Source organism: Macaca mulatta, chromosome 2, assembly GCF_049350105.2.
Source record: "Macaca mulatta isolate MMU2019108-1 chromosome 2, T2T-MMU8v2.0, whole genome shotgun sequence".
Lineage (NCBI taxonomy): Eukaryota > Metazoa > Chordata > Mammalia > Primates > Cercopithecidae > Macaca > Macaca mulatta.
Window position 1 is genome coordinate 2,459,336 of NC_133407.1, and position 26,055 is coordinate 2,485,390.

The 26,055-nt window shown below is 41.0% G+C and overlaps 1 protein-coding gene across 9 annotated transcripts in view; it reads left to right on the forward strand.

Annotated features, from left to right (window-relative positions):
• The window catches only part of SENP5 (SUMO specific peptidase 5), a 78,063-nt gene extending 53,764 nt beyond the window's left edge, over positions 1-24,299 (forward strand). For 2 of the 9 annotated variants that reach the window (XM_077990780.1, XM_001099637.5), the window contains 4 exons: positions 12,879-13,016; positions 17,405-17,488; positions 19,247-19,297; positions 20,388-24,299. In XM_077990780.1, the coding sequence (XP_077846906.1) occupies positions 12,879-13,016; positions 17,405-17,488; positions 19,247-19,297; positions 20,388-20,498 (384 nt within the window). In that variant the 3' untranslated portion in view covers positions 20,499-24,299. 9 annotated transcript variants of the gene reach the window in all.
• The last annotated feature ends 1,756 nt before the right edge of the window (positions 24,300-26,055 follow it).

Below are 26,055 nucleotides of genomic sequence, written 5' to 3' on the forward strand. Positions count from 1 at the left end.
CAAAGTTCCAGGGTTACAGGTGTGAGCTACCGCACCTGACTTGAGATTGACATATTTTTTAAAAAAAATTAAAAGCAGAGGCTGGGCACAGTGGCTGACACCTATAATCCCAGCATTTTGGGAGGCCAAGGTGGGCGGATCACTTGAGGCAGGAGTTTGAGACAAACCTTGCCAACATGGCAAAACTCCATCTCTACTAAAAATACAAAAATTAGCCGGGCGTGGTGACGCAGGCCTGTAATCCCAGCTATTCGGGAGGCTGAAGCACAAGAATCGCTTGAACCTGGGAGACAGAAATTGCAGTGAGCCAAGATCATGCCATTGCACTCCAGCCTGGGCAACAGAGCGAACTCTGTCTCAAAACAAACAAAAAAACCCCAACAAAACACAAAAAAACAAATTCTGGAGCTGAAAAATTCAGTTGACAAACTAAAAAATACATCAGAATCAACAGCAGAATTGATCAAGTAGAAGAAAGAATTAGTAAGCTTAAGGACAGACTATATGAAAATACACAGAGGAGACAAAAGAATGAAGCAAACCTACAAGATCTAGAAATCATAGGGCAGATCTGAGAGTTACTGGTCTCAAAGAGGAGGTAGAGAGAGAGAGAGAGGGTAGAAACTTCATCAAATAGTAACAGAGCTTTCCAAAGCCAGAGAAAGTTACCAATATTCAGGTACAAGAAGGTCCTAGAACACCCAGAAGATTTAACACAAATGAGATTACCTCAAGGCGGCCGGGTGCGGTGGCTCAAGCCTGTAATCCCAGCACTTTGGGAGGCCGAGGCGGGTGGATCACGAGGTCAGGAGATCGAGACTATCCTGGCTAACATGGTGAAACCCCGTCTCTACTAAAAATACAAAAAACTAGCCGGGCGTGGTGGCGGGCGCCTGTAGTCCCAGCTACTCGGGAGGCTGAGGCGGGAGAATGGCGTGAACCCGGGAGGCGGAGCTTGCAGTGAGCCGAGATCACGCCACTGCACTCCAGCCTGGGAGACACAGCGAGACTCTGTCTCAAAAAAAAAAAAAAAAGAAAAAAAGATTACCTCAAGGCATTCGATAATCAAACTCCCAAAGGTTGAGGATAAAGAAAAAATCATAAAAGCAGTGAGAGAAAAGAACAAATAACATGTAAAGGAGCTCCAATACATCTGGCAGCAGACTTTTCAGTGGAAACCTTACAGGCCAGGAGAGAGTGGCATGTCAAGTGCTGAAGGAAAAAAACGTTTATCCTAGAATATCATACTCAGCAAAAATATACTTCAGACATGAAGGAGAAATACTCTCCCAGACAAACAAAAGCTCTGAGGGATTTTGTCAATATCAGACCTGACCTGTAAGAGATGGTAAGGGGAGTTCTTTAATCTGAAAGGAAAGGACATTAATGAGCAATAAGAAATCATCCAGAGGTACAGAACTCACTGGTATCAGTAAGTGCACAAGAACAGAATGGCTTGACACATTAATTGCCATATGTAAGCCATATTTTGAGTAGGAAGACTACAAAGCCTATCAAAAATTATAACTACAATTTGTTAAGAGATAGTATAAAAAGATAAATAGAAACAGTGGCTGGGCACGGTGGCTGATGCCTGTAATCCCAGCACTTTGGGACGCTGAGGCGGGTGGATCATGAGGTCAAGAGATTAAGACCATCCTGGTTAACATGGTGAAACCCCGTCTCTACTAAAAATACAAAAAATTAGCTGGGCATGGTGGTGGGCACCTGTTGTCCCAGCTACTTGGGAGGCTGAGGCAGGAGCATGGCGTGAACCTGGGAGGCAGAGCTTGCAGTGAGCTGAGATCGCTCCACTGCACTCCAGCCTGGGCGACAGAGCGAGACTCTGTCTCAAAAAAAAAAAAAAAAAAAAGATAAAGCAAAACAAAAAGTCAAAGAGGGAGATGCAGTTAAAGTGTAGACTTCTGTTTTAGTTTTCTCTTGGCTTTTTTTTTTTTTGTGTTACTGGAGTTATCAGTTTAAAATAGTTGGATAGTCGGTTATAAGATGATGTTTGCAGGCCTCATGAGGCTTTTATTTTGAGGTAACCATGTAATATCAAAACAAAAAATCTACAACAGGTATACAAAAAATAAAAAGCAAGAAATAAAAATATACTACCAGAGAAAATCATTTCAACACGAAGAAAGGGAGGAAGGGAAGACTATAAAACAAGTAGAAAGCAGATAACAAAATGGCATAGGAAGTCCTTACGTATCAATAATAACATTGAATGTAAATGTTGACTAAAGTCTCTAATCAAAAGACATAGATTAGTTGAATGGAAAGAAAAACAAGACCCAACTATATGCTGCCTACAAGAAACTCACTTCACCTATAAAGATACACAGACTGAAAGGGCTGGAAAAACCAGACCTCCTCTTTTTCCATATAAATAGAAGTCAAAAAAAGAGCAGAGTAGCTATACTTAATGTCAGGTAAAATAGGTATTAAGATAAAAATTATCAAAAAGAGATAAGGTCATTATATAATGATAAAAAGGTCAGTAAGACAATATAAAAATTGTGTATGTGTATCTCCACACATACTTGACACTGGGGCACCCAGATATATAAAGCAAATATTATCCAAACTAACGAGAGATACCATCACAAAGAAGGCAAGTAAACAAACAAACAACAACAACAAAGAACAAAAAAACAAGAAAAGAGCCAAAGAGTGACAGACTCCAATGCAATAAGAGCTAGAGACTTCAATACCCAACTTTCAGCATTGGACTCAAAATCAACAAAGGACCAGGTGCAGTGGCTTATGCCTGTAATCCTACCAGTTTGGGAGACTGAGGTGGGTGGATTACTTGAGGTCAGGAGTTCAAGACTGGCCTGGCCAACTTGGTGAAGCGCTGTCTCCACTAAAAATAAAAAATTAGCCAGGTGTGGTGGCAGGCACCTGTAGTCCTAGCTATTTGGGAGGCTGGGGCAGAAGAATCGCTTAACCCTAGCAGTGGAGGTTTCGGTGAGCCAAGATTGCGCCACTGCACTCCAGCCTGGGCAACAGAGTGAGACTCCATCTCAAAACAAAAAAAATCAACAAAGAAACACTGGACTAGCCAGGGGCGGTGGCTCATGCCTGTAATCCCAGCACTTTGGGAGACCAAGGTGGGCAGATCACCTGAGGGCAGGAGTTCAAGACCCAGCCTGGCCAACATGGTGAAACCCCATCTCTAGTAAAAATACAGAATTAGCCAGGCATGGTGGCACATGCCTGTAATCCCAGCTACTTGGGAGGCTGAGGCAGGAGAATCGCTTGAACTTGGGAGGCGGAGGTTGCAGTGAGGCAAGATCGCCATTGCACTCCAGCCTGGGCAACAAAAGGAAACTCCTCAAAAAAAGAAGAAAATTGAAAACTTTATTCAAACAAATGAAAATGGAGATAAAACATATGAAAGCCTATGGGATACAGCAAAAGCACTACTAAGAGAAAAGTTTATAGCAATAAGTGCCTACATTCAAAAAAGTAGAAAAACTTCAATAAACAACCTAATGATGCATCTTAACTAGAAAAGCAAGAGCAAACCAAACCCAAAATTAGAAGAAAAGGAATAATAAAGATAGGCCTAGAAATAATTGAAATTAAAATAAACCAATACAAAAGATAAATTAAACAACAGTTGGTTTTTTGAAATGGTAAAATTGACAAACCTTTAGCCAGACTAAGAAAAAAAGAGACCGAAATAAAATCAGAGAGAAAAAGGAGATATTACAGCTGATGTCACAGAAATTCAAAGCACCATTAGAGACTACTGTAAACAATGATATACCAATATATTGGAAAACCTACAAGAAAAGAAATGGATAAATTCGTAGACACATACAACTTACCAAGATTGAATCATGAAGAAATCCAAATCCTGAATAGACCAATAAAAGGTTATAAGATCAAAGCCATAATAAAAAATTGCCCTTCAAAGCAAGCCCAGGACCCAGTGGCTTTACTTCTGAATTCTTCCAAACATTGAAGGAACTCATAGGCTTTGCATGGTGGCTCACACCTTTAATCCCAGCACTTTGGGAGGCCAAGGTGAGAAGACAGTTTGAGAACAGCCTGGGCAAGATAGTGAGACCCTGTCTGTAACTATCTAAATAATAATAATATTTTTAATGTTAAAAAAGAACTTATACCAATCCTGCTCAAACTATTCCAGAAAATCAAGGAGGAGGGAATACATTCAGACTCATTCTATGAGATCAGTATTACCCTGATACCAAAACCAGACAAGTACACATTGAAAAAGGAAAACTACAGGCCAGTATCTTTGATGAACATAGATGTAAACATTCTCAACCAAATACTGGCAAATCAAATTCAACAACATATTAAAAAGATCATCATGATCAAATGGGATCCATCCCAGAGATGCAAGGATGGTTCAACATACATAAGTCAGCGTGATGCTCATATTAGCAGAATGAAGGATGAAATCATATGATCATTTCCATTGATGCTGAAAAAACATTCACAATTTAACACATAAAAACCTCAACAATAAAAAAACTGTAGAGAAGGAACATATTTCAACACAAAGCATGTCTGACAAACCCACAGGTAATATCATACATAGTGAACGGGGAAAACCTGATAGCCTTACCTCAAACATCTGGAACAAGACAAGGATGCCCACTTTCACCACTGTTATTCAATACTGGAAGTCCTAGCTAGGGCAATTAGACAAGAGAAAGAAAGGGCATCTAAACTGGAATGGAAGAACTCAAATTATCCTTGTTTGCAGACATTATAGTCTTACACTTAGAAAAACCTAGATGCAAAGCACTTGGATTAGTTTATACCCATAATTATAACTCACGCCCATAATCCTAGTGATTTGGGAAGCCAAGGCAGGAGGATTGTTTGAGGCCAGCCTGAGCAGCATAGTGAGAGCCTTTCTGTACACACACAAAAAATGAAAAAATTAGCTGAACATGGTACCATGTGCCTGTAGTGCCAACCACCAAGAGACTGAGGCAGGAGGTTCACTTGTGAGGTTGGGGGTGCAGTGAGCTGTGATTGCACCATTCTACTCCAGGTTGGCTGACAGAGTGAGACCTTGTCTCTTAAAAAAAAAAAAAAAAAAAAAGAGATGCCAGGCATGGTGGCTTACTCTTGTAATGCCAGCACTTTGGGAGGCCAAGGTGGGCAGATTGCAAGGTCAGGAGATCGAGACTATCCTGGTCAACATGGGGAAACCCCGTCTCTACTAAAAATACAAAAATTAGCTGGGCATGGTGGCGCGCACCTCAGCTACTTGCAGGGCTGAGGCAGAAGAATCGCTTGAACTTGGGAGGCAGAGGTTGCAGTGAGGTGAGATTGCGCCACTGCACTCCACCCTGGTGACAGAGCGAGACTCTGTCTCAAAAAAAAAAGAAGAAAATAACCTACAGTCTACTGGAAAACTATTAAAACTGGCTGGTTGCGATGGCTTACGCCTGCAATCCCAGCACTCTGGGAGGCCAAAGCAGGCAGATCACGAGGTCAAGAGATTGAGAGCATCCTGGCCAACGTGGTGAAACCCCATTTCTACTAAAAATACAAAAATTAGCTGGGTGTGGTGGCATGTGCCTGTTATCCCAGCTACTCTGGAGGCTGAGACTGGAGAATCTCTTGAACCCAGGAGGCAGAGGTTGCAGTGAGCCAAGATCGCGCCATTGCACTCCAGCCTGGATGACAAAGTGAGACTTCATCTTAAAAAAAAAAAAAAAAAAAAAGCTTTTATCAGAAGACAGGCAATAAACGAATGCTGGTGAGGATGTAGAGAAAGGGGAACCCTTGTACCCTGTTGGTGGGAATGTAAACTAGTGCAGCCACTATGGAGAACAGTACAGAGGTTCCACAAAAAGCTAAAAACAGAACTACTACCATATGATCTAGCAATCCCACTGCTAGGTATAGATCCAAAAGAAAGGAAGTCAGTATGTCGAAGAGATACCTGCACTCCCGTGTTTATTGTAGCACTATTCACAATAGCCAATATTCACAATAGCCAAGATTCTGTATCAACCTGTCCATGAACAGATCAATGGATGAAGAGAATGTGGGCCATATACGTAATAGAATATTACTCAGCCATTAAAAAACAATGAAATCCTGTCATTTACTACGGCATAGATGGAACTGGAAGAGATTATGTTAAGTGAAATAAGTCAGGCACAGAAAGATGTCACATGTTCTCATTCGTGTGGGAGCTAACAAAACAATTGAAGTCATGGAGCTAGTAGAATGATGGTTAGCAGAGTCTGGGAGGGTAATGGGGAGCAGGGGAAAATTTGGGGATGGTTACTGGGTACAAAAATATAGTCAGAATGAATAAGATCTAGTGTTTGATAGCAAATACGATGACTATAATCAATAATTTATTGTGTATTTAAAAATAAAAGAGTGGAATTGGAATGTTTCCAGTACAAATCAATGATAAATACTTGAGGTGATAGAGACCCCGCGTCCTCTGATGTGATTATTACACATTGTATGCCTGTGTCAAATCATCACATGTACCTATAAATAAAACACCTGTTAGTACCCATAAAAATTGAAAAAAGGAATTGATTAATCCAAGTACATGATAGATGGGTATTAATGACATTGTCAAGTATTTTTTAAAGGTTTAAGTTTTTTCATAATGAAAAAGAAGAAATTCTACCAGCATTTTAAACTTCTACCCAATGATACCATTAATTTTATTATGGATAATTTTAGACATAATAATCATTAGAATAGCATCATGAATCCCCATGAATCTGTCATCCAACCTCAAAAATTAACATTTTGCCATTCTAGTTTTATGTTTATCTCTACCCACTCCCCTCTCCACTCTGTGATTATTTTTGGTGAACTTTTTTGAGGTATAATGTATGTGCAATAAACTGCATCCATTCAAAGTATAAGTTGATGAGTTTTAACAATTGCACACGCTTGTGAAACTGTCACCACAATCAAGATACAGGACAATTTCGTCATCTCCAAAAGAGTTCTTATAATCCTTTGTACAGCCTTTCTTTGCCCAGCCCCCAACCCAGCAACCACTAATCTGCTTTTTGTCACTCTAGACAACTTTGCATTTTCTAGAAGTATATAATTAGAATCATGCCCCATACAATTTTGTTTGGTTTCTTTTATTCAGCATAAAGGTTTTGAGATTCATCCATGTGACCGCGTGTGTCAATAGTGTGTTTCTTTTAGTTGCTGAGTAGTAGTCTATTGTATAGATAGATCACATTTGTCATCCATCTGCTGGCTGATGGTTATTTGCATTGTGTCCCATTTTTCGCTCTTACGAATAAAACTGCTATATAACATTTGTGTATAAGTCTGTGCGTAGATACACATTATCAGTTTCCTGGTTAAATACTTAGAAGTGGAATTGCTAGATCATATGGTGAGTGCACATTTAACTTTTCAAGAAACTTAAACCATTTTCCACAGTGATAATCTGTTTTACAATCCATACAGCATTTTACATATGAGAGTTCCTTTGTTCTATATCCTCAGATTTGGTGTTATCATTCTTGTTAATTTTTTTTTTTTTTTTGAGACGGAGTCTTGCTCTGTCGCCCAGGCGGCAGTGCAGTGGCGCGATCTCCATTCACTGCAACCTCCGCCGCCTCCGGGGTTCGCGCCATTCTCCTGCCTCAGCCTCCCTAGAAGTTGGGACTACAGGCACCCGCCATCACGCCCAGCTACTTTTTTTTGTAGTTTTAGTAGAGACGGGTTTTTACCGTGTTCGCCAGGAAAGTCTCGATCTCCTGACCTTGTGATCCGCCTGCCTCAGCCTCCCAAAGTGCTGGGATTATAGGCGTGAGCCACTGCGCCCGGCCCTGTTGTTATTTTTTAATAGAGTCAGAGTCTTGCTTTGTTGACTAGGCTGGTCTCAAACTCTTGGCCTCAACGAGACCTCACAAAAGATGATACATAACTTTCAGTTTGTCTGTGTTCTTATGCTAACACTGTATCCTCCCACCTCAGCCTCCCAAAGTGTTGGGATTACAGATGTGAGCTACCGTGGCTAGCCTCTTCTTAATTTTACCATTTTAATGGTTATGTGTAATATTGTCTCATTGTGGTTTTAATTTTTATTTCCTTGGTGACTAATGACATTGAGCACCTTTTCATGTGCTTTTTATATCTTTGGCCTTTTTGTATCTTTTAAAAAATTATATTGTTACGTATATTATTGTAAGTGCTTCCTACAAAAGACTGTACTGAGTTTTTTTTTTTTTTTTTTGAGACGGAGTCTCTGTCGCTCAGGCTGGCATGCACTGGCGCGATCTTGGCTCACTGCAACCTCTGCCTCCTGGGTTCAAGCGATTCTCCTGCCTCAGCATCCTAAGTAGCTGGGACTACAGGTGCCCGCCACCATGCCTGGCTCATTTTTGTATTTTTAGTAGAGACGAGGTTTCACCATGTTGTCCAGGCTGGTCTCAAACTCCTGACCTCAAGTGATCCACCCACCTTGGCCTCCTGAAGTGCTAGGATTACAGGCATGAGCCACTGCACCCAGCTGAGTACTTTTAAAATTATGTAAAATACACATAAAATTTAGTATCTTACTCATTTTTAAGTGTACAGTTCAGTAGTATTAAGTATATTCACAATATTAGGCAACCAGTCTGCAAAACTTTTTCATCTTGCAAAACTGAAACTTGTATATCATATTTTGTGAAGTCTCTGTTAATACTGTTTGCCCTTTATTGGATTATCTTTTTATTATTGAGTTGTAGGAGATGTTTTTATGTTCTGGATATAAGTTATTTGTCAGGTCTATGCTTTGTTATTGTTTTCTCTCCTCCTGCAGCTTCTCTATTTGTTTTCTTAACTGTCTTTTGATGAAATCTAATTTACTGTACTTTTCTATTATAGTTGCTGCTTTCTATGTCCAGTCTAAAATATATTTGCCTCCTGTGTTTTCTTACAATAGCGTTGTAGTTTCCAGTTTTACATTTACATTTACATCTCCGATGCATCTCAATGAATTTTGTATGTGAGAAGTGAGGTAGGTCGGGCACGGTGGTTCACACCTGTAATCCCAGCACTTTGGGAGGCCGAGGCAGGCAGATCACCTGAGGTCGGGAGTTTGAGACCAACTTGACCAACATGGAGAAACCCTGTGTCTACTAAAAATATAAAATTAGCCAGGTGTGTGGAGCATGCCTGTAATAATCAGCTGCTTGGGAGGCTGAGGCAGGAGAATCACTTGAACCCAGGAGACGGAGGTTGCAGTGAGCCGAGACAGTGCCATTCCATTCCAGCCTGGGCAACAAGAGCAAAACTTTGTCTCAAAAAAAAAAAAAAAACAAAGAGGTAGGGAGGATCAAGATTTTTTTTTTTCCTTAGTGTACTTTTCTTTTCCAATTTAATTGCTTTGACACCATTATAGAAAGTCAACTGATCATATATGTGTAGGTCTACTTCTGGATTTTCTGTTCTCTTACACTGATGCCTATTTTTTATGTTAACACTACACGATATTAGTGTATCTTCATAGTGTGTCTGAAAATCACTGTGAGTCTGCCAGCTTTATCCTTTTTCCAGATTGTTTTGGCAGTTCTGAGTCCTTTGCATTTTCATATAAACTTTAAAATTAGTTTATCAAACTCTGTTTAGTAAGCATGCTGGAGTGATTGGGATCGTGTTTATACATTAGTTTGGGGAGAATGGACATCTAATAATATTAAGCCTTTCAGTCTATGAACATGGTATATCTTTGCATTTATTTAGGTCTTTAATTTTTCTCAGCATTATTTGTAATTTTTAGTGTATACATCTTATATATACATTCTTGTTAAATGTATCCTTAAGTATTCATGTTGCTGAAATGGCTATGAACAGAATTTTAAAAATATTATCTTCTAGTTGTTTATATATAAAAATAGAGTTGATTTCTGTATTTTGACTTTGTATCTTCTGACCTTATCAAAGTCATTTACTGCTTCTAGGAGCTTTTTTGTATATTCTGTGAAATTTTCATAGACACGTAACATCTGTAAGTAGTGACAGTTTTATTTCATTCTTTGCAATCTGTATGCCATTTTTTTCCTTGCCTTACTGCACTGGCTAAGACTTGGTACAATGTTGAATATAAGTAATGAGATAGACGTCTTTCCCTAGTTCTCAGTCTTGGAAAACGTTCAGTTTTTCACTATTGTGTATGATGTCAGCTGTAGGTTTTCCTATTATTCCTATTTTCCTGAGAGTTTTTAATTATAAGTAAATACTGAATTTCATCAAATGCTTTTCCTGCATCTAAGCAGATGAACCTATGGTTTTTCTTCTTTATTCTGCGAATGGGACCCAAACTGAAGGAGCAACACCTTTCTTGAGACGTGGCAGTCTCACATGGTAGCTCTTAAAGTTTCAATTTGATCATGACATAATTTCACTTCTGGTTATTACATCCTTTTGATTAAAGCAAATCACATGACAGGACTACACTTCTCTCTTTGGGAGGGCAGAGAAGTCACATGGCATGGGCAGGCCTGTGTAATCTTCTTACAGGGAGGGCAACAAATAATTGGGGTCAGTGATACAATCTGTCATGCACATTGTTCTTAATTATGTGTACAGGTTAAATATCCCTTATCCAAAATGCTTGGGACTAGAAGTGTTTTGGATTTTGGACTCTTTCAGATTTTGTAATATTTGTATATATATAATGAGGTATTTGGGGGGTAGAACCAAAGTCTAAACACAAAATTCACTTATGTTTCATATACACCTTAGATGCATGGCCCAAAGGTAATTTACAATATTCTTAGTAATTTTGTATATGCAACAGTTTATGTACATTGACCATCAGAAAGCAAACGTGTCACTATCTCAACCACCCCTGTGGACAATCTGGCATCATGTCAGCTCTCAGAAAGTTCAGATTTTGGAGGATTTCAGGTTTTCGGGTTAGGGATATTCAGCCTGTATAAAGCTCTATGTATGTCTGTGTTAATGTGTTAGAAGAAGAAAAATGATTTGGAAAGATAGGTGAAGTGTATCTTTTTCTGTATTTTGTAATTTTTATACAAAAATCTATTTTACAATGTAGGAAACATTACTTTTTGAGAAGAATATAAATCTGGTTTTATTTATTGCTGTATTCTAAATATGATTCCTTGTTTTAGATACTCGGAATTAAAAAAAAAAACTCCGAATTTATAATCTGGAGAGGACCATTGTTTATTATTTTCACTATTTCCTTCTGCCCACCTCACTCCCCTAGGTTGATGCAGAAACTGAAAAGCTAAAGTGATTTTTCTCCAGGGTCATGAAGACTTACAGAAGATTCATTTAGAGCAGGACACTATTTGAATATCAGAAAGCGAGAAGGAAATCTTGGGAAATTAGTTTCAGAGAATTTGAGGTAGTTTAAAATGTTTTAACCCAAGTAATCACCAAATTACTCTAACCTGAGAAGGCAAATTGATTCACCCTTTTACAAATGTGTGTGGAGCACCTACTACTTTATCACCCACTCTACACTGGAATTTCGAGTGGAATAGCAAGCATTTCTAGACTGTAAAGGGTATCTATTACGATATAAAGGTGTGTTATGATTGTAAAGGATGCATAAAATATTATCAAGGATGTTTTTCTCAATTTTGACATTTGAGAGACCCAAGCAAGTAATCATAATAACTAAGATATTTGGTTACTTATAATGGGCTAAACAGAGTTTTATGCATCTTACACATATTCTTTTATTACTTTTAAAAACTTCATAAGGTAGGTACTATTTTCTATGCATTTTATTAGTTGAGGAAATTAAGGTGCAAAGAAGCTAAGGAAATTGCCAAAGTCATCTGACCAATAAGTGGAAGAGCCACAATTTGAACTTGAGCAGACTTGCTTCAGAGCCTATGATCTTAACTGCTGCTTACACCATATCTGTAGAAAGAGTCTGTAGATGCAGTTTCAGGGTGTCACTGTGTGTCGCCCAGGCTGGAATGCAGAGGTGTGATCATGGCTCACTACAGCCTCCACCTCCTGGGCTCAAGTGATCCTGCTGCTTCAGCCTCCCAAGTAGCTGGGACTGCAGGCATGCACCACCACACCTGGCTGATTTTTTATTTTTATTTATTTATTTTTCTTGAGACAAGGTCTGGCTCTGTCACCTAGGCTGGAGTGCAGTGGCGCAATCTCTGCTCAATGCAACCTCTGCCTCCCAGGCTCAAGCCATCCTTTCAACCTTAGCCTACCAAGTAGCTGCGACTGCTGGTGCACACCACCACACCCAGCTAGTTTTTGTATTTTTTGTAGATACAGGGTTTCGCCGTGTCACCCAGGCTGGTCTCAAATTCTTGAGCTCAAACGATCTGCCCGCATTGGCCTCTCAAAGTGCTGGGCTTACAGGCGTGAGCCACTGAGCCCGGCCTGATTTTTTATTTTTTGTAGAGACAGAGTCTCATTATGTTGCCCAGGCTGGTCTCAAACTCCTGGGCTCAAGCAGTCCTTCGCCTCAGCCTCCCAATGTACTGGGATTGCAGGTGTGAGCCACCGTGCCTGGCCCCTTATACTGTTTTCTAATACTATGATTCCTTTCTAAACAAGAGTTGAATCCAGGTTAAATATGTACATGAGAAAATGAGGTAAGCATAAAAACAAGGAGCCAAGTCATATCAGGCAGTTGACACACAGGTTTAGTAGATGAACTGGAAAACTGTACATTGTATAGCTTTATTTTTGTATTATTGTTGTGTGTTACAGCTTAATAGTTACAAGCATGGGCTTAGAGTAAGACCTGGGTTCAAATTCTGGTTCATTGCTTACTACTTTTTTGCCCTTGTGTAGGTCACAGGTCAGCAAATGGAAGCTGCTGTTTTTTGGTGGTTTGGATAGCCTGTGGTGATGGCTGCATTTCTTTCTCTTTTCTTGATCAGGTGGATTTGTTTAAAAAGAGCCTTCTGTTGATTCCTATTCACCTGGAAGTCCACTGGTCTCTCATTACTGTGACACTCTCTAATCGAATTATTTCATTTTATGATTCCCAAGGCATTCATTTTAAGTTTTGTGTAGAGGTAAGTTAATATACTGCCTATTTTTTCATTTATTTTATAATTGGCCAAATGGCATCTTAGCTCTAGATAGAACAGCAGCAGTCAAAACCATATAGGAACAGTTTATGTCATGAAAATCCTCTAAAATGGTAGCTGAGAAAAGGACTAGAAGAGGAATCTCTGGCTGAGGAGAGGCTCTGTCTAGGATCCAGATCCCCCTCTGAGGTACTCCACTTGGATTTTCTCTGTTTTTCCCTTAAAACTACATCTTGAATGTGGTTAGAAATTGTTTTTCCTCGATCATCTTAAAGCTAAAATTGGCTTGTATCTGCAAAATAACTCCTGTAGAATAAACTATAACCCAAAGTATTAGTGTTTAGCTAATAAACAGTTCAACAAGATGGTGGGATACAAAATCAAGAAAAATGAGTAGGTTTCCGGATTTTCCTGCACTATCACGAACCAGTAAGAAAATGTAACTGGGAATAAGATTCCATTTATAAAAGAAACAAAACATAAATAACCCAGGAATATGCCCTAGGAAGAAATGTGGAAATTCTTTATGATGAAAACTCCTAAAGCTTTAGGTACTTAAAAGAAATCTGTACAAAACCGTGAAAGTATTTGAATGAAATACGGAGAATATTATGTTCGCAGAGTGCGGAAGGACTTCTTACATGGAGCCAAAGACAAGACATGAGGAACAACTGGATAAATTTAACCACCTCACAATTTAAAACTTCTGTGTATCATAAAGTTAAAAGACAAGCAACAGACTTGAAGAAAATATGTGTGATGTAAATAACAGAAAATAATTATCCAGAATACATGGGAAACTCCTACAGATGAATAAGGGGAGGATAAAAGGACCTAATAGAAATGGACAAAGGGTAATTTAGTAAATTTTAGGAAAAATGCAAATAACTATTTAAAAACACATGGAGAGGTGTTCAGCCTCACCAGAAATAGAGGAAATGCAAATGAAAACTACACCAGTTACATTTTTTACCCATTGTGTTAGAAAAAGTGATGCTATTCAAGTGTCTATGTAAGGAAATAGGCATTTGCGTATTTTCTGGTGGAGTGTATAAATTGATACAGCCGCTTGGGGACAGCTGCAGTTCTCATCAGTTCCAAGTGTAAATTAAAAAGACGCACATTCTGTGGCATATCAGTTCCATTTCTTGGTATCTACTCCATAAAAATGCTTGTATCTGCAGATAAGGATGGGGCATGTGCTAGGATGTTCATGGCAGCATTATTTATAATAGTGCTAAATAAAACAACACAAATTTAGCTCTAGCAAGAGAATATAGCTAAATACACTATGGTACAGTATACCCATACTATTAAACTGACCATAGCAGTTAAATAGAATATACTAGACCTTCAAGTCCTCAAATGGAAAGATGTCCAAGGCGTAGAGCTTTAAAAAGCCAATTGTGGAATGATACGGTATAGTACATTTATAGAAAGAAGTACATGTGTATGTGTATATATACAAATACATGCAGGTGTATGTGTAGGCACATACATATATATATATATATTTGTAAGTAAAAAGATAGGATCTTACCATTTTTGATATCAATGATTATTACCTTTGGGTAAGTGTGGAAAAGCAAGACTAATAGTTAAAGGTGATTTGGCCTTATTTAGAATATTTTTAATTATAAGGAGAATATTTTGGCCTTATTTTGGGATTTTTTGTTTTTTTTACAAGGAGAATATTTTCTTGTATTGTTTGTTTAATTAACATTTAATTTTAAAATTAAGTTTAATGCAACCTATGAGGAAAATCAAGTTTTCAAAATCACATTTTCATTTCTAAGAAATCCAGGAAAAAAATACCCCAAAAGGGAGAAGCCTCCTGGGCCCAGAGTTCTCACAGTACCAGGTGTGAGCGTCTTTTCCCGTTCCCTTCCCCTAATTCCTTGCCTTTCTCTCAACCAACATACTCCCATACCGGCCAGAGCCTGTCTCTATTGTCTCTTTCCTAGACAGACCTGCAAAGACACGACCAAAAGTGCAGCCATGAGTGCCTTTAAGAATCAGACTCTGGCGGGCAGAGGAGAGCAGAGGTGTTGGGAAAATTGTTTCATGTAGGAACTAGTTACTGTGCCTCTTGCTCTGTGCCAGGCACTGATGCGAGGAGTCAGGTAGGACCAGACAGACGTTCGCCTTCATGGAGTGAATGATGGTTAAACAGGACTTTGTTTGTAAAACATGTAGTTGGGTTCAAGTCGATTCTGAATCGTTAGCGTCTGGTTCTGCACAGTAATAAAAATTCATCTTCTGAATTTGTGCCCAAGCCTTCCTGCAGAGTTCCTACCTTTTCCGCACAATTACAATTGGCCTAACAATTTTGCATATTTGCAAAAAGACGCTAAGAACAGACTCCTTTTAGGTGATAACTAGAAGTAATTTGGAGCCAAGTCATCTGGGCAGGTGGGGTCAAGCTGTTTTTTGTTTTAAGAGGATGTAGGGGTTGTAGAAGTGGTGCTTAACTCAGTTAGGGGTCGATATCTCCAAAGAACTGACGAAAAGTGTTTGAAACAGTCACTACATAAAGGGGTCAAGCTGTTTTTTGTTTTAAGAGGATGTAGGGGTTGTAGAAGTGGTGCTTAACTCAGTTAGGGGTCTGCATCGCCGGGGGTGCAGATTCCATGGCAGCAGAGACTGCAAGAGCTTTATTCACTAGTGTCCCCAGCACTTGAACCATTATAGATGCTCAGTACATTTTGAGTGTAGGTGACCATTTTTAAGGACAAATCTTTTTTGCCTGTATTTTACTTAAGAATTTACATATACTGGCCGGCAGGGTGGCTCACGCCTGTAATCCCAGCACTTTGGGAGGCCAAGGTGGGTGGATCACAAGGTCAAGAGATAGAGACCATCCTGGCCAACATGGTGAACCCCCGTCTCTATTAAAAACACAAAAATTAGCCGGGCGTGGTGGCATGCGCCTGTAGTCCCAGCTACTCGGGAGGCTGAGGCAGGAGAACCGCTTGAACCTGGGAGATGGAGGTGGCAGGGAGCTGAGATCGCACCACTGCACTCTAGCCTGGGTGACACAGCAAGACTCCATCTCAAAAAAAAAAAAAAAAAAAAAAAAAAATTTACATGTACTGCTTATTCTGAGAACCTAAAGTTACTTGTTTAGAGGGAGAAGAGCAACATGCGGTCAGACTTGGTTAAATATTAAGTATTTGCTTTTATCATGTGTGTTCTTCTGAAGAGGTGGCTTCTAGTCCACCTTTTTTTTTTGTTTTGTTTTGAGTCAGAGTCTCACTCTGTCCCCCAGGCTGGAGTGCAGTGGCCCAGTCTTGGCTCATGGCAACGTCTGCCTCCTGGGTTCAAGTGATTCTTGTGTTGCAGCCTCTGGAGTAGCTGGGATTACAGGCGTGCACCACCATGCCTGGCTACTTTTTGTATTTTTAGTAGAAACGGGGTTTCGCTTTGTTGGCCAGGCTGGTCTTGAACTCCTGACCTCACATCGTGTGATCCACCCGCCTCAGCCTCCCAAAGTGCTGGGATTATAGATGTGAACCGCCGTGTCTGGCCATGGTCCCCTTTTGTTAGGGGGTGGGTGGGGGGCGTTATTCACATAACCTCTGACTTCACTCTTGATGTGGAGAGAGACGCACAGAGGTTGAGAGTACTGGGGACATTTTGAAACTCCAGCAAGCTTCATCTTGGTAGATATTTCAACAGTGGACTTGACCATATTCAGTATTCAGAATGAATTTTAGTATAACTTTCCAGAAACTGAATGTTAACCTTTTCTGCAGCCCTCAAAAATAAGGAGTGTATCAGAATATCTAAGGCTGGAATGTTTTTCATTTAGTGTTAGTTGTTGATGTCTGCCATGGGTTCCTTTCCTCTGTGGAGCACTGGCAATGATAAAGACTTTCTTTTTGACTTGCCAGTATGTAAGTTTCAAATGCAGCAGCTGACTTACTGTTGGGAAGGGCTGGCTATAACCATCCCATAAAATGTTCTGATTAGACAAAGCCAGCATCCACAGTCTGGGTGCAAACTTGAATACAGGAGGTCTGACTCCCCCTTAACAATATGAAATGGAGAGTCTGAAATAAAATTCCAGCTTTAGCCAGGAGCAGTGGTGTACACCTGTAGTCCCAGCTACTTGGAAGGCTGAGGCAGGAGGATCTCTGGAGCCTGAGAGTTCAAGGCTGCAGTGAGCTCTGATCACACCATTGCACTCCAGCCTGGGTGACGGAGCAAGATCCTCTCTCTTAAAAAAAAAAATTTGTTCCAGCTTCTTAATGCATACTCTGCCCAGTTATGGGGCCACAGCCTCCTCTTTTCCTTCTGTCTGCTATGGGCATGTTCCATTTTTCACCAACTGATGGAACACAGCATCTGTGTTGTGGTTTCTTTTTAACCAGAATATAAGAAAGTATTTGCTGACTGAAGCCAGAGAAAAAAATAGACCTGAATTTCTTCAGGGTTGGCAGACTGCTGTTACGAAGGTAAGTATGTGATAACAATGAAACCCAGGCATGTCCAGGGGATGGAATCATGTTAAGGGTGGGTGCCTTTAAGAGTATTTGAAGACTGGTGACAGAGATACCAAGGAGAGCCTGGAGGCTCCAGGGAGGCAGCTGAGAATAAACTTCAGTCTAGTATCCATCATCGCTGCTCAGTTGCCCAGTGCTTCCCGGGAGCAAATCACTTCAGTCACTTCCTCCCTGAGGCAGTTGCTAATGATGTGTTTGCTCTTCCGGGGGGAAAAAAAAACTTTTTTGGGTGGCACTTGCCTCTTGCATCATGGCTCTTATTTCCAGATGACCCATATAGACCCAGAGGAATGCTGAAATGACTATTTGGATCCACTGAGGGGGAGAAGGTGCACTGGGCTACTTGCCAGGCATGTGGGGAAGATAGCCCAGGCACTTCAATCCCACCACCGTCTGGATGCAGCACCATGTTTGGCCCATGACATTCGAACTGTGAGGCAGAGTGCCCAGGCACAGCCGCTCATTCCTGTCGTAAATACCAGTGTCTTCCATTGATGGCGGGCTGTATTGTTTCCAGTGTTTTTGTGTATTAGATCTCATTTGATCCTTATAACCTGTGCGGTAGGCAGGTGATCTAGGGATAAGCATCATCTTTATTTTGTAAATGAGAAAACTGAAGCCCAGGTTGATTTTCCCCAAAGGACATCAGAACTATTGATACAGAGTCAGGTCCTTGAATGCAGGTCTGTCTGGATCATTGACACAATGTTATAGGCAGGATCTTGAAACAAACCTTTAACCCAAACCCAAAGAGACAAGATTTATTAGTTCATCCTTGAACCGAACCAAATGCTAAATTTTAAAATTAAGCTTAAGTTTTGTATTTTGAATAACCTAGTATACCAGGTGAAACCAGAACTAGTAAATTTCCTGAAATTACCCAACTAAAAACTCTAGGTATTCTAAATTTAGTTAGGATCTTCCGTATCCCCGCTTTGGGCAGAATACAGTAACCAGTTCTTTTAAAAACATACTGTTGGCCGGGCACAGTGGCTCATGCCTGTATTCCCAGCACTTTTGGGAGGCAAAGGTGGGCGGATTGCTTAAGTCTAGGAGTTCAAGACCAGCCTGGGCAACATGGTGAGACCTCATCTCTACAAATAATAAAATTAACCAGGCGTAGTCCCAGCTACTTGGGAAGCTGAGGTGGGAGGATTGCTTGAACTCAGGAGACTGAGACTGTGCCACTGCACTCCAGCCTGGGCGACAGAATGAGATCCTGTCTCAAAAAAAAGCCCCATCACAAAAACCATACTGTTTACCTTCACAATTTCTTTCAAAGAATAGGACAGGGTCGTGTGATGTGAGATCTAAAGCGAAGACGGCTCAGTGGTGTTCTCATCCTCCTGGCGTCCAGGGGCCGGGCCTGTGTTCCCAGCCACAATTCCAGTTTGACTCCATTGTCAGTGAATTGATAGCAGAACCCAGTATCCAAATGCATGTTTTTAAAATAGGTTTTTACATTTGATTTCCCATTTCTCATATTTAGGTAAGACATTGTTCCATAAGTTGTGGTTGTCACCTGATAGCTCTTTTTATGTGGCCAGGTGCCTCCATAAAATTAGATGCTTGAGATACCAGAGGATATACCAGCTGTCCTGGAGAGAGAAAAGTTTCCTATCCTTTGCACATTTTTCCATAAAGGAGTTTTTCTTATCTGAAGAGGAGTAATTGATCTTATTTTAATGACTGTCTTGTTTTTCCCCTCAGTGTATTCCACAACAGAAAAATGACAGTGACTGTGGAGTCTTTGTGCTCCAGGTAAAGAAAGACTGCTTTTCAGAGTTTACACTGTGTGAATTGAGTTTGTGGGGTTGAGAGGGGAGAGAGGGCCGTTCCTGTGTGTGTATATGATGCTAGGTACAAGCCATAGAGTACTCACCTCCCCTTTGTTGCTGAGGAGCAGTAGTTTCTGCATTCTCAGATGTTATCATTAGGAAGAACCACCTTCCAGGGATCAAGAGTGAACTGTGGGTATCATCCATGTCTCATTGGAGGTTATCAGTAAGCCACATTGGAGACTGACTTGAATTTGTCCGTATCATAACCTTTGGCATTTGCAGAATTAAAAAAAAAAAACCATTGGCAAGCAATCTGCAGGTCTGACACAGAGTGATTATTAGATTTTAAATAAGGGCCACATTGAAAAACTGCCGTCATCTCCTTAGAGGTCAAAAAGCGCTATGGAAAAAATTCAGTTATACATTATATTTGTGAAGGAAATTACAGAATACGATGCGTGAATTTAGAGATTTGCAAAGATCTTGGAAAACAGGTTCATTTGTGTACCTCATGCATGTTTGGGGTTTTATAAACAAATTCTAGTTCCCACTTAAGGGCCATGATAGGTCTAGCTGCACTCGCAGCTAATTCCTCCTCTGGGAGGAATTTAGGCCTTTTCATCAGTTGCTGCTTTTCACAGTACTGGGTCAGGAGGGAGAGGAGATTCCAAGCCATACACTAGCTTGGTCAGTTGACTATAATTTGGGTAAATGCTTAAAACAGTGTGTTTTTACAACAGTTTAAACAGACATGAAAATGCTGCCTTAGATCGGGGTCCCCAACCGTCCACATTAGGTTCTCATAGGAGCGTGAACCGTTGTGAACTGCAGACGCGAGGGATCTAGGTTGTTTGCCCCTTATGAGAATCTAACTAATGCCTGATAATTCATCCTGAAACCAACCCCCTCTCCCCCAAGTCGGTGGAAAAATTGCCTTACACGAAACCAGTCCCTGGTGCCAAAAAGGTTGGGGACTTCTGCCTTAGACACTATTAGGTCTGCGTTTAGTAAAACAGAACGGGCTGGCACACAACTCCAAGTGCCACTGAAGTGTTTCTGAACCTTTGCAGTACTGCAAGTGCCTCGCCTTAGAGCAGCCTTTCCAGTTCTCACAAGAAGACATGCCCCGAGTGCGGAAGAGGATTTACAAGGAGCTGTGTGAGTGCCGGCTCATGGACTGAAACTCCGCAGGGACCCTGGGAAGTCTGACCAAGTTGGAGCAGATGGTTTGTTACTTGAATCTCCAAACACTTAGTTGAATTTTTACAGATATTTCAGATCAGTGGTGTTGGGCCACTATTGTTACCTCAAATTTATTTTTTGCCCTTATTCATTTCTCCAGCTACCATGTACTATTGTTTAATGTTCAGTTTGGTTTCATTTTTAATTTTATGGTTCTGTGCGTCCCCCATATTTAATATTTATTATTCAAACGCATGCATATAGACAGAGCATGCAGTGAAGAGTATTAAAAAAAAAAAGCTTAGTAGATTTGGTGCAGCTTTTGAAACTTAGTTAGACGTGAACTGAATACAGGTTTCAGATTTACTCCCAGAACCTACAATGCAAGATGTTTTTGATACAGCATACGCTGAGAATAGTAAGTGTTCCCTGGGGCATTAAGGGTAGCTGGGGGTGGTTTTGACAAATCCAGTCCTGTTTTACTTTACCAGCGGCACCTTTCACCACCTTCCTTCTCCAAGTGAGTCTTAGAGAGTGCGGTCCATTCCTTTAGAAGGGTGAGATGAAAGTGGTTGTAAACTGACTGGTGTCTTCTGTTTCTGGAAGCACACTTGTAAGCACAGTGGCTGCTTTGGGAAGAGGGAGTGTGAGAAAAAGACAGCAACCTTGGAGGCCAGTAACAATGACAGATTTCAATTGTGGTTTCAAGAATTATAATACATGGCGTGCATCTCATAAAGGCTTTTGCTGAAATTCCCTGAATTTTTCTGTTTTCGACCTGTTAAAAAAATCTTAACATCCATCAGACTAGTGGTCAGACAAATGAGAATGCAGCTGTTCTCGGAGTAATTTTTAAGTTGTCATTTCCCTGTGTTGCCTCCCAATTGGAAGAAGTTAAGGTTTACCAAATGCATTTCTATTTCAAGGGTATCTGAAATTTAAACATTCAAAACTGAAGGCCGACTGACTTTAGATGTTTTGCAGGTGGCTGGAGAGAAGAGGGAGGGTAATAGAGACAACTTAGCCCCATGGGAGCACAGCAACCGTGTCAGGTTCTTTCTCCGGTCCCTTTAGTGACCTCAGTAGCATGCAGGGCACATGTGGCTTCTGCGTGGCCAGTGCTGATGACACTAGCACGGTGGTTTTTCTCCTTCCATTGAACCTCATCTTCTGAAGAAAGGCCCAAGAGGCCCTTGTCCATACACTTAGCTGCGTTAGGATTAACGTCACGCATCTTACATCTTTAACCCAGCCTTTCGTGACATATGGAAAGATGTATGTTAAACCTACCCAGTGATCCTTTCAGAATCGGGAGGAAAAACAACCAACATTGTTTTTTCAAACTCAGAAGTTTGAATAGAAAAACACCAAGTAAGTGGCAGAAGATTCTTGAATTTATGCCTGCATAGGTTTGGAGTGTTGAAAAAGCTAAAATGTTTGGTTTCACTTGGCCCTAAGGTATGGCTGAGAGAAGGCTGACTGCCGGCAGTTGAGGGTTGAGTCCGGCCGTGTTTACATGCAGGGTTCCCAAACACCAGTGGTGACACTGGGAAGCAGCCCCAGCACTTTCCTCTCCTGAGTCCTCCAGACTCAAAAATCCTTAATGTCAAACCAGGTCAGTGTTTCTTACTGTGTTTCAAGTCGTTAAAAAGACTGAGAGTAGAGGCACTTTATGCTGCTATAGGTGGGGTTCTGTCAGCGTTAGGAAAAATGACAGTTTAGGGTAAGGAAGATCTCTTCATGAGTTTTTCAAACATAGTTTTGCAAACATGAGATTTTTCAAAACATATACCAGACATTTGCCTCTAATTTTTTTTTTTTTTGGTGGGGGTGCAGTATACCAAAGTAGCCAGCCAGCCAGTCACTGGGCTGTCAGTTCAAAATGTCTCATACTTCAGAGTGAGGAGGTGTTTCAGTTCCTCTGACAGAACCTGGCATGCAGGAGACACAGAGTTGTTCCTATGAGAAAACCAGTGCCCAGAGTGTGAGCTGCCCAAGCCCAGTGACTCTTCCACTTCCAGTCTAATGCTTCATAGGGCACCTTGAGGCGTGCTGCCCGGTGTGGCTTAGACTAAATGTTGTTTGTTGTTGTTGTTTTTTTTTTTTGAGTCAGGGTCTCGCTGTCCCTCAGGCTGGAGTGCAGTGGCGCGATCTCAGCTCACTGCAACCTCCACCGCCCAGGTTCAAGCAATTCTCCTGCCTCAGCCTCCCAAGTAGCTGGGATTACAGGTGTACGCCACCGCACCCCACCAATTTTTGTATTTTTAGTAGAGACAGGGTTTCGCCATGTTGGTCAGGCTGGTCTTGAATTCCTGACTTCAAGTGATCTGCCCACCTGGGCCTCCCAAAGTGCTGGGATTACAGGCGTGAGCCACTGCGCCTGGCCAATGTTGAGTATTTTAAAAGTCATTTTAAAATATTTGTCATCGATGAAACTTGGTTTCAGCACACATAATTGCTTTCCCTCTCTTCCTTGTAATTAGGTGTAAACCTCTATAACTCAAGTCCTAGATTAGAATGTCCTTTGTCCTGATGTTTGCAGTAATTGCTTCCTTGGTTAATAAAGATATTTTTGAAATATACTCTGGACTGTTGGTGAAAAGAGGCAGGCGTGGCTTCACTGGTACTAGTTTGGCACTGAACTGTTTGGGTGCCCGTGAGGTGGGCAGACCTTATGCTTTTAATTTTTGAGATGGAGTCTTGCTCTGTTGCCCAGGCTGGAGCACAGTGATGCGATCTCGGCTCACTGCAACCTCTGCCTCCGAGATTCAAGCGATTCTCCTGCCTCAGCCTCCCCAATAGCTGGGACTACAGGTGTGTCCTGTAATTTCTGTATTTTTATTAGAGACTCGGCTAATTTTTGTATTTTTAGCAGAGATGGAGTTTTGCCGTATTGGTCAGGCTGGTCTCGAACTCCTGACCTCAGGTGATCCACCAGCCTCTGCCTCACAAAGTGCTGGGATTACAGGCATAAGCCACCATGCCTGGCCTAGACCTTATGCTTTTGAGGTTGAGTGCAGGCCTTGTGCTAAGTGAAGTGCTACTTTTGATGAGCCTTCAACAAGCGGCCCAGTCCTCTCCTCAGCAAACTTATCAGGTTGTAGTTGCTTCTTTACAGTGGTCTTTCCTTTTATTGAATCTATAGCAGTGAATATAGATTTGATTCAACTTTTGGTTACGTTCTCTCAATCCTAATCAACTTTCATTTAGCCTCTTAAGAAAGGGAAAAGAAGGTGCTGCCAATCATCCCCAAATTATGTTTTTGGCTTTGCATTCTATTTTCTACATAGCACTGAATCTGAGTAACACAGTCATTCTGGATTTATAGTTGGAACAGAACAGTAACAGACCTAACTGGGACTCAGCCAGCACTAGCCTCATCTTAGCTGCCCCTTTTCTCTGCATTGCAGTTTACTGCTTCCCTGGGCTAGACATAACTGGGGGTTCTGGGCAGGTCAGACTCTTCAGGCAAGACAGTGTATTAGTAGTATGAATTCGATATACTGATTACCTGCTCTGCCTAGTTGAGAAACTGAATTAATCAGCAGTTACAAAGCATATACTTTGTTATGTGCTAGGCCTGGCCTATAGATAATTAAGACGGCCCGGGGAATACCATCAGAGAAGTGCTAATTGTATTTGGGTGTTACAAAAGCAGACCTAGACAAAGCTGTTCACTTAACTGGTACCTGTTAGGTCAGAAAAAGAATTTATTTAGAGATTATGATCATGTAAAATTACAGTACTCAACCCTTCTAGCAAAGTATTTTTTTGAAAAATAAACTAAATGCCTTTATAAACTTGTGTTCTCTTGTGTTGAGTAACATGTACTGTCTGGTGAGGAGTATTTTTTTCTCGTGACATTCCAGTCATGACAGAGGTCATCTAGGAAGTGAGCAGTGCAGGCCCTAACCAGCTTACCCTCCGAGCAGCAGCACCATCACCCGAAGTTTCTACAATGGAGATGTTCTGTATTTGCATCTTAGCTTGACTGAGAAACTGCATGTTTAATTCTCATACTTCACTCCCATGTATTAATAGTGATTCCCTCATCTGAGTGTGCGACTGAATTTTCACTTTCTCTGGTGAAGGTGAGAAACAAGTCAGATGTTCTCCATGAGAAATAGGAAAGAATGCAGTAGACTCACATTTACTGTTCTCAAGCCCAAGAAACACAAGATCCTCTTAAGTCACCCCCACTTTCCCTTCCCTTGAAATCATCCAGAGCATGTTTTCTGGAAAACTAACCTATTCTTCCATCAGCAGAGGTTGCCTGGTGCCTATTTTATCACTTTCACAAGAACATCTGTGTTCTCTTCACATGCAGCCATAGTTATTTCCAACTGTCAATCAGAATGCACATGCCGATTGTCCACATTATTCCTAGAACCCCCCTAGAACTCATTCATGTGTATCCAGAGTACCGGAGTTCCAGAACACAACCCTCTTTACAGGGCAGGAACGGGCAGCGACAGCAACACGTTCACCCAGCTTTACTGAGACCTGTTACAGAAGATGCTCCAAATAAAACCACTGTCTCCTGTAGAAATCTGAGTTACCTTTTACTACAAAAGAATATCAAATACATTAAATTACAGTGTGAAGGAATTTTAAAAATGAAGTGTATCATTAAATGTTTGCAAAATTTCTGGCCGGGCGCAGTGGCTCAAGCCTGTAATCCCAGCACTTTGGGAGGCCGAGGCGGGTGGATCACGAGGTCAGGAGATCGAGACTATCCTGGTTAACACGGTGAAACCCCGTCTCTACTAAAAATACAAAAAACTAGCCGGGCGTGGTGGCGGGCGCCTGTAGTCTCAGCTACTTGGGAGGCTGAGGCGGGAGAATGGCGTGAACCCGGGAGGCGGAGCTTGCAGTGAGCCGAGATCATGCCACTGCACTCCAGCCTGGGAGACACAGCGAGACTCCGTCTCAAAAAAAAAAAAAAAAAAAGTTTGCAAAATTTCTTCCTAAGCACTTACAACTAGTTATATAGCTCTTTTAAAAATTCAGATTTCTACACTTGGTTTAACATGAAAGACATTCGCACTAAGGTACGTCAGCCCCAACTTTCACAGACTGTTGGAAGTTAGAAGGTACTTTGTTGCTAAGTGAAAAAAATTCATTTTTCCTATCAGGGAAAATTATACTAGACTTAACAGTTTTAAATGAGCAATAACTCACATATATTAGAGAGAAATCACCTCTTGCCTTATAAATACCAAAGAAATTCCCTAGACTCCCCTTCTCTGTAGAACCATGAGCTCACTGTGAAGGCTTGAGCCTCAGAAGTACAATTTGAGGAAAAAAATGAGAAACGGCTAAAACAGGAATCTCCTGCAGGAACCTTCTGTGACTGTTAAACATTCCATCTTCAAGCTCCCTTTTTAAACCCAGTCCGTTCTCAACATCACTGAAAATGAAAAGAAGAAACTCGGTGATCCTCATGTCAAGGCAGTGTTTTCACTGTCTCTTGAGAGTTTACCCCATTTCTTACTGGCAACATCTCCCCTACCCCTGAAACTATTTACAGGTTCCCTCTATGGCAAACCCTTGCCC